This window comes from Anomaloglossus baeobatrachus, unplaced genomic scaffold (genome assembly GCF_048569485.1).
Source record: "Anomaloglossus baeobatrachus isolate aAnoBae1 unplaced genomic scaffold, aAnoBae1.hap1 Scaffold_2577, whole genome shotgun sequence".
NCBI classification, from domain to species: Eukaryota; Metazoa; Chordata; class Amphibia; order Anura; family Aromobatidae; genus Anomaloglossus; species Anomaloglossus baeobatrachus.
In genome coordinates this window covers 30,738-44,981 of record NW_027442133.1, presented here as the reverse complement: position 1 = coordinate 44,981, position 14,244 = coordinate 30,738, and the positions used below count along the sequence as shown (strand labels likewise).

Below are 14,244 nucleotides of genomic sequence, written 5' to 3'. Positions count from 1 at the left end.
TGAGCTTTTGCATGTGGTATATGTGATGCTATGTCTGTGGTATACCTTCATGTGATGTGAACAATGTGTCAAATTTTGAGTTACCACATAGACTATATATGAGTGTACCGCCCCCGTGCCAGAGGCCGAGCCGCTCGGATTCGGAGCCGCGGCGGCTTGAGGGGTCTCCGGATCTGGGGGGTCCGTGCAGACACTCGAATTAAAAGAGGCGAGGGGGGGAATGTACAAAAGGAGGTTAGAAAGTTTGTGACGCCATCCACGGTCCGTGGTAATGTGAGGGACCACCGCTGCTGTTGGGGAGCCCAGTGAAGATGGCGTAGCAGCAGGGTGTTTAACCACTCCGTGGGTAGGGGGTTTGTTTCCCGGGGCCCGTTGGGTTGTTGGTGTTGGGGTGCCGTTGGGGATAGGAAAAGGGTTTTTCAGTGTACTCACTCAGTCCAGGAATAACAATAAAGACAGCTTGTAAACCAGAGTTCTGAGCACCACTGCAGCTTGTAGGGAGTACGCTTGGGTCCGTGCCCTTGGTGTTGCTGTTAGCCTGTGGCCCTTTCCTTGGCACCTTTGTCTCTATTTGGACCCTAAAGTATGGAACTCTTCTGGTCCCGCTCACCCGTATGGCTAACGGAGTGAGCTTGCTCTCAGGGTTCACGCGTAGGATTTCTTTGGACTGTATTGGAAAAGTCCTATCCCATTGGTGCGCTAGTACCCCGATTTTGGAGCGGGTTGGGGATGAATCTTGAAGTCTTCACCCCCGTCGGGTAAATTACCGGAATGCGTGAAGCTACTTTCCGGCCTAGGGTCCACGTACCCCGTCGTGCCCTGGCCCCTTCCCAGTGATAGCTTAAGGCCGCCGGCTGCCCTCCTCGGCAGTCCGTGCCCCTTGACACAATCCCCTGCGACCGGGGTTCCAGCTCCTACCGGGTCCAGACAAACGTCTGCCACCTAGTAACTACAGGAGCCCTGCTACAGGCCAGTGACCGCTCCCTCTCAGAGAGTCACCTCAGCCTCCTTACTCTTGCTCCACTCTCCTTTGCTCAGCTGTCACTTTTTCACTTTCCCCTTACCAACCCCTCAAGTGGGTGGTCCTATTCCCTTCAGGCCCCCCAATGGTGTGTCTGGTGGGTACAGTGTAAGGTGTTCCTAGGATTTTGATTGGCTAAGCTGTTAGCAACACCAAAGAACCAGGACCCGTAACCAAGGAGGGTGTATACTGTGCAGGAGGGCAGATTGCACAATACCCTGTGACGACCTGATAGGCCAGTGCGTCACATGAGCACAGCCAGCTGGCTTATTATTTATATGCTAATGATGATAATGTACATATAGCCGCGGCTCAGTGCTATTTCCCTCACATGCAGTTATATTGTTTGACGGGTCGCATATACCTATGCGCATTATATACTGAATGTAATAAGGTAAATGCTATTTTTCAATGCTATTGATTCTATTAATAGACCGTTTTTCACAGGATCGTTAATATCGCTAATATGATCTTTTGCTTGTGTTATATGTGATGCCATGTCTGTGGTATACCTGCATGTGATGAGGACAATGTGTCAAATTTTGGGTTACTATGGAGCCTTTATATGAGCACAGCCAGCTGGCCTTTCACTTATATGCTAACGATATCGGACATATAGCCACAGCTTAGTGCCATCTCCCTCACATGCGGGTATATTGTTTGACGGGTCGCATATACCTATGCGCATTCTATTTCCTTTGTACGCTGCAGCTTAATTGGCTCTGTGGGTGGTGTATACACTTGGTTATCCACGATACACAGACACAGCTTTTAGGGGATGCGGCTATAAGGTTTAATTTTTTTGTAGTTTCACGAGCGCAATCTTCAATTGTTATATACTTATTAAATTCTGTCTATAAATGGATACTGATAATTGACCTTATTAATAGTATATGTAATAGTTTATATATTATACAAATATTAATTGTATAATTACAGCGTATTATAACAATTGGCGGATTATTTATTATAATTATACATATTATCATCTTCAGCACTTTGGTTTATGTCCCCCCTGGTGGCTCCCTGTTTTCCACCTTTTTATATGTTTTATAGATTTTTTTCACAATAAAATCGCATTTGATTAAACATCTATAGTGCAATCGCATTCATTGTCCCTTGCATGGGATTCCAATCGGGCATTTAGTGAGATAGGTTATGCACACACGATAATATAAACTAATTGTAAAGGACAAATTTGTTGATTAACTATCCCTTTAACCCTGTTATCTATTGATTTATTTATCTATTATTTATTGTTATCTATTGACCCTGTTGAGGTCACTGGTGCGTCACAAAAACCGTGACTCAGCAGCGATCTCGCTATGTGAGAAGTATCCCATAGTCACAGCCAAGAGTAGATTATAAGGGAAAGCAGAAAATTCCCTGGGTTTATCCAGCCTTATGTGTGCTGCAATACCATCGCTTCCTAATACACGAACATATGGCTCCTCCACCCTGCACTGTGCAACTTGAGGTAGTCACCGAGGCGGTGCAAGGAGCTGTAAGGCTATGTGCGCACGTTGCGTAAAAACATGCAGTTACGCTGCGCTTTGTAGCGCAGCGTAACTGCATGCGTCCTGCGGCCCCTGCACAGTCTATGGAGATTGTGCAGGGGCCGTGCGCACGTGGCGTCTAAGAGCGCAGCGCTTCGGCTACTGCCGAAGCGCTGCGCAAAAAGAAGTGACATGTCACTTCTTTCCTGCGCTTTGCCAGCACCTCCTGCTCTGTCTATGGCAGGAGCTGCAGGCAGAGCGCATGGAATCGGCGCTCACTACGGACATTTCTGCAGCGATCTAAAGCGCACATGTGCTCTTCAGATCGCTGCAGAAATTTCTGCAGGGCTTGTACGCAACGTGCGCACATAGCCTAACAGTCACTGCTCAGAGAGAGACGTCTGATGCAACCCTCTACTGTCCCTGAAGGCTGAAAGAGACCGGCTGCAGGGAGAATATAACTGATGATATAACAAGTTTGAGGCTCATTAACTTTCATTTTGATGTATACTTATGGTTTTTCTGTTCTCTTATGCATTTTATGTTGTAGAACATTCTCTATTTACACAAAGGGATACGTTGCCAACAACGATAATCTTTACGCCGGTATAAAATATCCGATCAATGACAAATGTTTTATTGTTTGACATGTGATGTTTGCACTGAGCAGTGATCAGTAATCCACATTATTACAATTGATTTCCTAGGCAATCATCACATTTTTTTAATGACACTTTAGAGCAGGGGTCTCAAACTCTGAGGGTGTATGGGCCGCACATAGAAAAAAAAAATAATTTGAGGGGCGGCATTCTGTTCAGGACAAAGTGACATTGGTAGCGGTACCATTTTTTTCTTTCTATACACCCCTGGATCACTGTTTTTGAACATTTTTCATTTGTCTATTATAACAAATGTGTACTTTTTTTTGTAAAATGTACACACATATACATACTTTTTTTTCCCCCTTTTTGTAAGTAATAGAGATTTACAATAAGCACCACATAGTAATTTTGGCGAACATCTTGTAGTAGCAGTTATCAGTGCTGCTACTACAAGATGCCTCATGGTGCCCCATCCTGTTCCCCATTCTGTAAAAATGTGCGCATCCTTGTCCCCTTGTAGCAATGTTCCCCATGCAGCTCCCCTTCTTGTAGTAATGTGCCCCAGGCAGGACTCCTTCTTGTAGCAATGTGCCCATCCTGGTCCCACCTTGTAGCAATGTGCCTAATGCATGACCCCTTCTTGTAGTAATGTGCCCCATATGCAGGTCCCCTTCTTGTGGTAATGTGCTTCATGCAGGTCCCCTTCTTGTGGTAATGTGCTTCATGCAGGTCCCCTTCTTGTGGTAATGTGCCCCATGCATGTCGTCTTCTTGTAGTGAACACACACACACACACACACACACACTATTGAGCCTCAGCTAGCAACACACACACACCCTGTGCAGCCTCAGCTAGCAACACACACCCTGTGCAGCCTCAGCTAACACACACCCCCTGTGCAGCCTCAGCTAACACACACACACACACCCTGTGCAGCCTCAGCTCACATGCACACACACACCCCCTGTGCATCCTCAGCTAATACATTACACACACACCCCCTGTGCAGCCTCAGCTAACACACACACACACACACCCTATGCAGCCTCAGCTAACACATACACACACCCTGTGCAACCATAGCCAGCAACAGAAACACACACAAACACACACACACACAAAAACATTCTGCTCACCTATCCTCCATCGCAGGCACGTGCACCCGGTAATGATCACAGCTGCTGTCACCGCTGAACTTTCTGCCGGCGTGTGCAGAGTAGTTCTCACTGCACAACAGCCACTAGCCAATCACAGGCAAGCATCTGAGATCATATGCAGCAGGTGCTTTCCTCTGATTGGCAGGCAGCTGTTATTGCATTCTGCAGCGAGAACTTCACTGTGCGCGGCAAAGGCAAAACTGTAAGCTGAAATAAATAGCTGGTGGCTGCGGCCCCTGCACCGGTCGCCATCTTTAACGGGTCCACAGGCCTGCAGGCTGCAAGAAGCCGCCTGAAGGGCCGCATGCGGCCCGCGGGCCCCGTGTTTGAGACCCCTGCTTTAGACAGTTATTAATAGAATGCAATACAATTTCTATGACATTTTTTGCTTTTAATTTGTAATTTTCATATTTAGATTACTATAATTTAAGTTTATTTTGTTTAAAAATCAAATCCGTTTTCTTCTTGGCAGATGACTGTGCCAGTATCTCCGAAGGACATTTGATACCTTCATATTTTAAAGCAGATGATTGTAGCATCACACAAGATACATATGAAGAGCAAGGACACATCTCAAATATACTCTCAGCCAATCATCGGAAAGAACTATCATCTGATCCTGTTAAAGAACTATCTCCTAATCCATCAAAGACAGTTAAGCAAAACAATAGTGTCAGAAGTGTGAAAGATCAAACAGCGCACACCAGGTTGAAGACTATTTCATGCACAGAATGTGAGAAATGTTTTACAGATAAAACGAAATTTGCTATTCATTGGAGAATTCACATTGGAGTGAAGCCATTTTCATGCTCAGAATGTGGGAAATGTTTTATTAGCAAATCTCAATTTCTTAGACATGAGAGAAGTCACACAGGGGAGAAACCATTTTCATGCTCAGAATGTGGGAAATGTTTTCGTCAGAAATCGCAAATTGTTGCACATGAGAGAATTCACACAGGGGAGAATCCATTTTCATGCTCAGAATGTGGGAAATGTTTTATGAAGAAATTTAGTCTTCTTAGACATGAGAGAAGTCACACAGGGGAGAAGCCATTTTCATGCTCAGAATGTGGGAAATGTTTTAGTCAGAAATCGCAAATTGTTGCACATGAGAGAATTCACACAGGGGAGAAGCCATTTTCATGTTCAGAATGTGGGAAATGTTTTCATCATAAACCTCATCTTGTCACACATGAGAAAATTCACACAGGGGAGAAGCCATTTTCATGTTCAGAATGTGGGAAATGTTTTAGTCGCAAATCTGATCTTCTTACACATGAGAGAATTCACACAGGGGAGAAGCCATTTTCATGTTCAGAATGTGGGAAATGTTTTACAGATAAATCTTCTCTTCGTGGACATGAGAGGCTTCACACAGGGGAGAAGCCATTTTCTTGCTCAGAGTGTGGGAAATCTTTTACAGATAGATCTTCCCTTCGTATACATGAGAGGCTTCACACTGGGGAGAAGCCATTTTCTTGCTCAGAATGTGGGAAATATTTTACAGATAGATCTTCTCTTCGTGCACATGAAAGACTTCACACAGGGGAGAAGCCATTTTCTTGCTCAGAATGTGGGAAATCTTTTACAGATAGATCTTGTCTTCGTACACATAAGAAGCTTCACACAGGAGAGAAGCCATTTTCTTGCTCAGAATGTGGGAAATCTTTTACAGATAGATCTTCTCTTTTTACACATGAGAGAATTCACACTGGGGAGAAGCCATTTTCTTGCTCAGAATGTGGGAAATGTTTTACAGCTAGATCAGCTCTTCGTAAACATGAGCGCATTCACACAGGGGAGAAGCCATTTTCATGTTCAGAATGTGGGAAATGTTTTAGTCGCAAATTGTCTCTTGTTATACATGAGAGAATTCACACAGGGGAGAAGCCATTTTCTTGCTCAGAATGTGGGAAATCTTTTACAGATATATCTTCTCTTCGTACACATGAGAGGCTTCACACAGGGGAGAAGCCATTTTCTTGCTCAGAATGTGGGAAATCTTTTACAGATAGATCTTCTCTTCGTACACATGAGAGGCTTCACACAGGGGAGAAGCCATTTTCTTGCTCAGAATGTGGGAAATCTTTTACAGATAGATCTTCTCTTTTTACACATGAGAAAATTCACACTGGGGAGAAGCCATTTTCATGTTCAGAATGTGGAAAATGTTTTCTTAGGAAATTACAACTTGTTAGACATCAAAGAACTCACACTGGGAAGAAGCCATGTTAACCTATTGGTGACAACCTAATTTTTTGGTTATATGTTTATACCAATAAAACAAAGGATTATATTGCATAAAAAGAAGTTGATACGTAACATTTACCTTCTGTCTACTATGTCAGCCTAAGGGTGCTTTTACACTGAGTTCCTCTCCCTGTTCAGTGATCCTGTCAAGGCCTTCATCCGAACCCCTCCCCTCAAAAAAAAAAAACGGGATTTGGACATATGCGCTGATGGGGCCACTGACTATAATGGTGCAGATGAAGTCTGTTGTGCACCATTTTCGGGGCTATATGCTTACTGGAGGTTGACACCCAGACGCAGACTTCTACACCTGGGTGTGCGCCTCCAGTAGGCGTATACGCCAAAAATGGGGCGCGACCGAGCACACTTGGATTCTGTCAGTGCATACGTCAGAATCCTGTTTTGTGGGGGGTTCGGACGGAAGCTCCAATAGGACCAATGAATGGGGAGAGGAATGTAGTGTGAAAGCACCCTTATCCGTCAGATGTCCTTTTATTTTGCCAAAAGGGTTAAACATTTAGCAGCAAGTTTTAGCTTTGATTATTTTAGAGCAATTTACACAACTTATTTTTTTAGGGGCATACTTGTTTTCAAGTGACATTCAGGGGCCTATGTATTGGACAGTTCTTTGAAGGAATATCACTTTTAAAATGGCACCCCACGGAGTTTTGGATCCAGTCCTGGCTGAGGTGGAAGTATAGAGGGGAATCTCCCACCCCCCCCCCAGAGAAACCGACTGATACAAGCTCCCCCGATCAAGTGGCCGAGCCGAGAACAACACAGTGGGCAACCGGAAGGTGGCAGCTATGGAACGGTACCTGTTAAGGAGTGCCGGCGGCGGAGAGGGATCTGGGAGAAGCGGCGACACTGACGGGCCGCGAGGAGAGGAAGGAACCAGCATGGCGCTGGTGAGTCTGACAGGGGAGGAGCCAGAGTTTCAGGCGCAAGACGCGGTAAAACAGCCGGAGAGATGAGGGAGACGTGAGTGGGGTGACAGAGGAAGGAGCTGGAGAGAGATGGATGCAGGGGAACAAAGAGGGAGGATCGCAATGGGAAGATAAGGGTGATATGGAGGGAGAAGAGAGAGGAGGAGGAAGATGGCGGCAAGGCAGGGGTGCATGGAGGAACAGAAGTGCTGGATGAAAACACAGACAAGCAGAACATGGCGAACAGCTCTGACCAGATCCACCAAAAGCTGAATGCAAGCTATAATACCCCTAACAAAGGGAATAAAAAGCATCCTGGTACACTGCTATCACAAACCTGCAAGCTACTGGGAGAGGGAGGCAAAGGATCAGTGCAGACAAGGAGATGCAAGAAAGCAGCACCACCTGTAGGACAAAAGAAGTACACACGAGTTTAATGTGGACTATAAAAAACTAGCTGAAGAAGTGGCATCTCATCTGTCTAAAGAGATTAAGGTAGCATCACTAGCTGCTATGCAAAAGCAGCTAAATGATCATGTAACTAGACTGTCAGAAACATAACAGAGAATATCTGAATCTGAGTGGAAAGAGCCCACAGAGTGGGACCACTGAGACAACAGGAGGCGAATATAGGAGAGGGTCAAAACCCACATAAGAAAACCTTACCAAGAGTCAGGCAGGTGATAATCAAGTACCTCGAGTACAAACACAAAGAGGAAATACCGAAGGCCTTTAGAGACCGAAAACGCCCACTGCAATATCAAGGCAACAAACTTAATCTTTGGAGATTATTCGGTTGAAGTCTCCAAAAGGAAAAAGGAATTCAGTAAAATATGCTCATTCCTGTACAACAAAAAAGTAAAATGCCAGCTGCTATACCCTGCTACATTGAAAGGTAGAAACCCCGAGTCCAAAATGGCCGCCGATGCAGGAGGATGTATCTGACAGAGCTCTGAGACATCCAGAGACATCTGAGCCCCTGCCCGACTTAGATCCATCTGAAGCCTCCATATACCGTCCCTGAGAGCCAGCGGACCCCAGGAGACGAGTATTGTGGGACAGGACCCTACCTGAATCCCAGCAGACATCATTCTCCAGGGAGGCCTGGGACCACGCTGCAGACGCTGAGACCAGGAGTGCGGTGAAAACCGCCCAGAGGAAGGAGAGCCGACGGGTGAAGAGGGAGCAGAGGCTTGAAAATCCGGGAAGAACACAAGGGAGGAAGGGATACCCAGAAGTCCCAAAGCAGAGGAGAAGCAGACACTTACCCGGCCTGGAGGAGGGAGAGACACTGAAGCAGAGTGGAGCACGAGCCAGACACAGTGAGGGGGAGCCGCCTGGTGACTGTCGGGCCTGAGAGAGAGCCGGCTGGAAGCAGGCAGTGAAGTGACAGGCGACCGGCAAGAGAGAGGAGGCTGGTGAGTGGAAATCCCCCGTGCATAGGGGCGACAACCAGCCGGGTAACTGGCTGGTCCTAGGACACATACACCCCCTGGCTCTAAAGCCAGTGCCATGCACGAGAGCACCATTATTCACTAGGGCTGTAAATTAACCCTCACCCCCGCAGCACGAGTCGCATTGCTCTGATAAGAAACACAGGGGCTGCATACGGGTGTGGAGGAGGCTGAGGCTGGTTTACCTGGAGGGGGGGAGAAGAGGGAAAGCTAAGACCTCCAGAGAAGAAAGTAAGCCCTGAGATCTGATAACATCCGGTGCCCTTATAACATCTGAAGAGTTAACCCCTGACTCAAGTCTGATCCTGTGGTAGTACAAGGAGAGGGGTGCTACGGTTTCCTCTTCCATGATATAAGTTAAGAAGGGAGAAGGAAGAAAATTCGGGGTAGTGCTGTATAACTGTCTTTTCAGAGCCTGCCTTTTCTCTATATAGAAAAATCCCTCACTTTCTGCACTGTACTCTGCTGCCATCTTGTGGACATTGGAATAATAACTTGCTGCAAAAGAGATTTTCACAGAACGGAGCCATGAAAGAGATGTGCACCCCTGTATACTGTCTGAGTAGAGGGGGGCTTGTCTTACCGCCCAGATAGAGGACATAAGTGAACAACTATAACTTTAACGGTCTTACATCTATAAACAATATTGAAAGGTGACATAATATATTGTGCAGACCAGGTGACGATCTGGCTGGGGTGAGGAGGAGAAGAGGTCCAAGCTGGTCATATAGACTGAAAGGGGGGCAGTCGTTTGTGACCCCTCTAGACAAGTTTCTTACTAAAAGAGACCGTGCAGTGAGTGACCCCATGCCACCAAAGTCACGACAACAATCAACCCATAAAAGCAATCAAGCGAAAAATAAAACTACGCAGTCGGGTTCTGTGAATATGGAGCTAGACTCTACGCCTTCGCTGTCTGCTTTGATGTCTCAACAGGAAGACGGAGGAGGGTCACGCGACTCCCCATCAGAATCTGAGCCGGGAGATATGGAACACCATTTTGACCACAGAAAATTAAAAAAGTATCTGGATCTCCTTCCTACCAAGGAAGACTTCAGATCCCTGATCTCGGAAGTAAAAGAAACCTGTATGTCAGAGATTAACTCAATCCGCCAAGATGTTGGGCTTCTAGCAGATAGAGTGGACTCAGTGGAAAAGGATCACGATACCACTAGACAGTACATCATCAAATTACAAAAGAACGTGACCTCTTATGCTCGGGCTCTGAGTGAAACTAACAAACATTATTATTATTATTATTATTATTTATTATTATAGCGCCATTTATTCCATGGCGCTTTACAAGTGAAAGAGGGTATACGTACAACAATCATTAACAGTACAAGACAGACTGGTATAGGAGGAGAGAGGACCCTGCCCGCGAGGGCTCACAGTCTACAGGGAATGGGTGATGGTACAATAGGTGAGGACAGAGCTGGTTGCGCAGTGGTCTACTGGGCTGAAGGCTATTGTAGGTTGTAGGCTTGTTGGAAGAGGTGGGTCTTGAGGTTCCTCTTGAAGCTTTCCACGGTCGTGGAGAGTCTGATGTGCTGAGGTAGAGCGTTCCAGAGTATGGGGGATGCACGGGAGAAATCTTGTACACGATTGTGGGAAGAGGAGATAAGAGAGGAGCAGAGAAGGAGATCTTGTGAGGATCTAAGGTTGCGTGCAGGTAGGTACCGGGAGACTAGGTCACAGATGTAGGGAGGAGACAGGTTGTGCATGGCTTTGTATGTCATGGTTAATGTTTTGAACTGGAGTCGTTGGGCGATGGGAAGCCAGTGAAGGGATTGGCAGAGTGGCGAGGCTGGGGAGTAGCGAGGGGAGAGGTGGATTAAGCGGGCTGCAGAGTTTAGGATAGATTGGAGGGGTGCAAGAGTGTTGGAAGGGAGGCCAGAGAGCAGGAGGTTGCAGTAGTCGAGGCGGGAGATGATGAGGGCATGCACTAATGTTTTTGCAGATTCTTGGTTAAGAAAAGCACGGATCCGGGAGATATTTTTGAGTTGTAATCGGCATGAGGTGAAGAGGGCTTGGATGTGTGGCTTGAAGGATAGAGCAGAGTCGAGGGTCACTCCAAGGCAACGAGCTTGTGAGACTGGGGAGAGTGAGCAACCATCAAGTGTGATGGAAAGGCTTGTTGGAGGAGATGAGTGAGGAGGAGGAAAGACAATAAACTCTGTTTTGTCCATGTTAAGTTTTAGGAATCGCGCCGAGAAGAAGGATGAAATAGCAGACAGACATTGTGGAATTTTGGTTAGTAGGGAGGTAATGTCAGGTCCAGAGAGGTAGATCTGTGTGTCATCGGCATAGAGATGATACTGGAAGCCGTGGGACTCTATGAGCTGTCCCAAGCCGAAGGTATAGATGGAGAACAGCAGGGGTCCAAGAACTGAGCCTTGGGGGACACCGACAGATAGGGGGCGAGATGAGGAAGTGGTGTGAGAATGGGAGACGCTGAAAGTTCGGTCGGTTAGGTATGAGGAGATCCAGGATAGGGCCAAGTCTGTGATGCCCAGAGATGAGAGAATCTGTAGTAGGAGGGAATGGTCTACTGTGTCGAAGGCAGAGGACAGGTCCAGGAGGAGGAGGACAGAGTAGTGTCGCTTGGCTTTGGCGGTTAGTAGATCATTGGTGACTTTGGTTAGGGCAGTTTCGGTAGAATGATGTGGTCGGAAGCCAGATTGAAGCCGGTCAAAGAGGGAGCAGGAGGAGAGGTATGAGGACAATTCAAGATGGACATGCTGTTCCAGTAGTTTTGAGGCGTAGGGGAGAAGGGATATGGGGCGATAGTTTGACACAGAGGATGGGTCAAGGGAGGGCTTTTTGAGGATGGGTGTAATAGAGGCATGTTTAAAGCATGAAGGGACTACACCACTTGCTAGTGATAGGTTGAAGAGATGGGTTAGGGCTGGGATGAGGACTGCGGTGATGTTGGGGATGAGGTGCGATGGGAGCGGGTCCAGTGCACAGGTGGTTAGATGTGATCTTGAGAGTAGAGTGGAGAGATTGTTTTCTGTCATGGTGGAGAAGCTGGATTTGGAGGAAGATGGCTGAGTAGCTATGATGAGGGGCTGTGGTGATTGTGGGCCAAAGCTTGCTCTGATGTTGTCAATCTTCCGCTTGAAGAAAGAGGCAAAGTCTTCAGCTGAGATGAGAGGAGAGGGAGGTGGTGCCGGAGGACGAAGGAGAGAATTGAAAGTGTTGAATAGCTGTTTAGGGTTGTGAGAGAAAGAAGATATGAGGGATGAGAAGTAGGTTTGTTTTGCAGCAGTGAGTGTGGACTTGAAAGTGGTGAGGGACTCTTTATATGCAATGAAGTGCTCAGTGGAATGAGACCTCTTCCATCTGCGCTCAGCAATTCTGGAAGCCCGTCTAAGTTCTTTAGTCTGCCTTGTGTGCCAGGGTTGCCTGTTGATTGTGCGGGTTTTGGTGTGTGTGAGGGGGGCAGCTGATTCGAGAGCTGCAGAGATTGTAGTGTTGTATAAAGTTGCAGCGGCATCTGCATCATGTAGAAATGCAATGTCTGTGAGGGGGAGAAGGGACTGAGAAAGGGCGTGTAAATCAATGTGTTTGATATTTCTGCGAGGGTGTGAAAATTTGTGGAGGGGGGGTTGCATACTTGGAGAAGAGAGGGAAGAGAATGTGAGTAGGTTGTGGTCAGACAGGGGGAGAGGCGAGTTAGAGAGGTTAGATAGGGAACAGAGGCGAGTGAAGATGAGGTCCAGCGTGTGGCCATCTTTGTGAGTAGCTGCAGAAGACCATTGGGTGAGGCCGAAGGAGGAAGCGAGTGTTAGAAGTTTGGAGACAGATGAGTGGGAAGTGTCAATGGGGATATTGAAATCACCCATGATGATGGTGGGGATGTCGGTGGAAAGGAAATGTAGTAGCCAGGTGGTGAAATGGTCAAAAAAGGCAGTGGCTGGCCCTGGAGGGCGGTAAATGACAGCCAGCTGAAGGTTGGAGGGGGCGTAGATGCGTACGGAGTGCACCTCAAAAGAGGGGAGCGTGACAGAGGGTGGTAGTGGAATTGGGGTAAAGGAGCATTGGTCGGACAGGAGCAAACCAACTCCTCCACCATGCTTGTTACTGGGGCGGGGGGTGTGAGAGAGTTGGAGACCGCCATAAGAAAGTGCAGCAGGAGAGGCTGTGTCAGAGGGGGTGAGCCAGGTTTCTGTGATGGCGAGGAAGGAGAGTTTATTAGTGATGAACAGATCATGAATGTAGGATAGTTTGTTGCAGACAGAGCGAGCGTTCCATAGAGCTCCTGTTAGTGGGACTGGGGGAGCGGGGGCTGGGTGAATGGGTATGAGGTTTGAGAGGGTGCGGAAATTTGTGTTAGGTTGTTGAAGAGGGTTTGAAGTGACAATAGGGATGTGGTGAGGAGGACCTGGATTTGAAGCAATATCCCCAGCACTGAGGAGAAGCAGTGAGAGTGTTAGTAGGTGGGAGCAGGAGAGGCCATGAGATGGACGTGTGTGTCTGGAGACACTAGGTGAAATGTGGAAGAAAATATGTGAGGGGAAGGTAAGATGGGTGGGGAGGATGGAGGGAGAGATGTAAAGTTCATTACTGGCTTGAGGGATCAGAGGGGGCAGTGAGAAGTGAAGTATTATAGGGGTGAGAGTGAATAGAAACACAAACATTGTTTACAGTGACTATGTATGCTGTTACCTTCCGGTCACTTCCGGCCCAATTCTGGCCTAATTCAATGCATCATACTTATATGGTGCATACTTGTATTGGTGCAGACGAAATGTCTTGTGCAGACATTTAGTTGCCCCACTATATACACATACAAGTGCACTCAGCTGTGAAGGGGTGGGTTGCAAGACTAACCCCTTGATCACTCAATCAAAAAAAAAAAAAAAAAAAAAAAAAAAGGTGCAGCTTAACATAGGCAAAATAAACAAAGGTCATAAAAGGGGGGTGCAAAACAGGGGGGGGGGGAGATCACACAGATGCTGGAGGATGTCAGGAAGATATTGAAGCAAAGAAAGAACAGGTCAGATATAGTGGGAAAGTAGAGTGCATGAATTGACATACCAGGTATTAGCACACACAGCAGAGCAAAGTGGAGTGAAGATCTGGAGGACCTAGACAATAGGGGGCGCCGTAATAATATCCGAGTGAGAGGCGTCCCTGAGGCTACAGGTAGTGAAGACGTCCACGCCATACTTGAAACCATATTCAACACTGTACTGGAGCGCCCTATAACTCAAAGGATAAAATTGGACAGAACACATAGAGCATTACGCCCCAGGGGGCCTCAAAATTACTCTCGTGACATTATTTGTTGTGTCCATGACTTCCAACTAAAAGAGTCTATCATGGCCAAAGC

General features: G+C 46.9%; 1 protein-coding gene across 2 annotated transcripts in view; it reads left to right on the top strand.

The window, feature by feature from the left end:
- LOC142263434 (uncharacterized) overlaps positions 1-10,226 on the top strand; it is a 151,970-nt gene extending 141,744 nt beyond the window's left edge. The window contains exon 5 of one of the 2 annotated variants that reach the window (XM_075332215.1): positions 5,131-10,226. In XM_075332215.1, the coding sequence (XP_075188330.1) occupies positions 5,131-6,511 (1,381 nt within the window). In that variant the 3' untranslated portion in view covers positions 6,512-10,226. Of the gene's footprint in view, positions 1-4,748 lie in introns of both variants that reach the window. The other variant, XM_075332214.1, reaches the window with a different exon arrangement.
- The last annotated feature ends 4,018 nt before the right edge of the window (positions 10,227-14,244 follow it).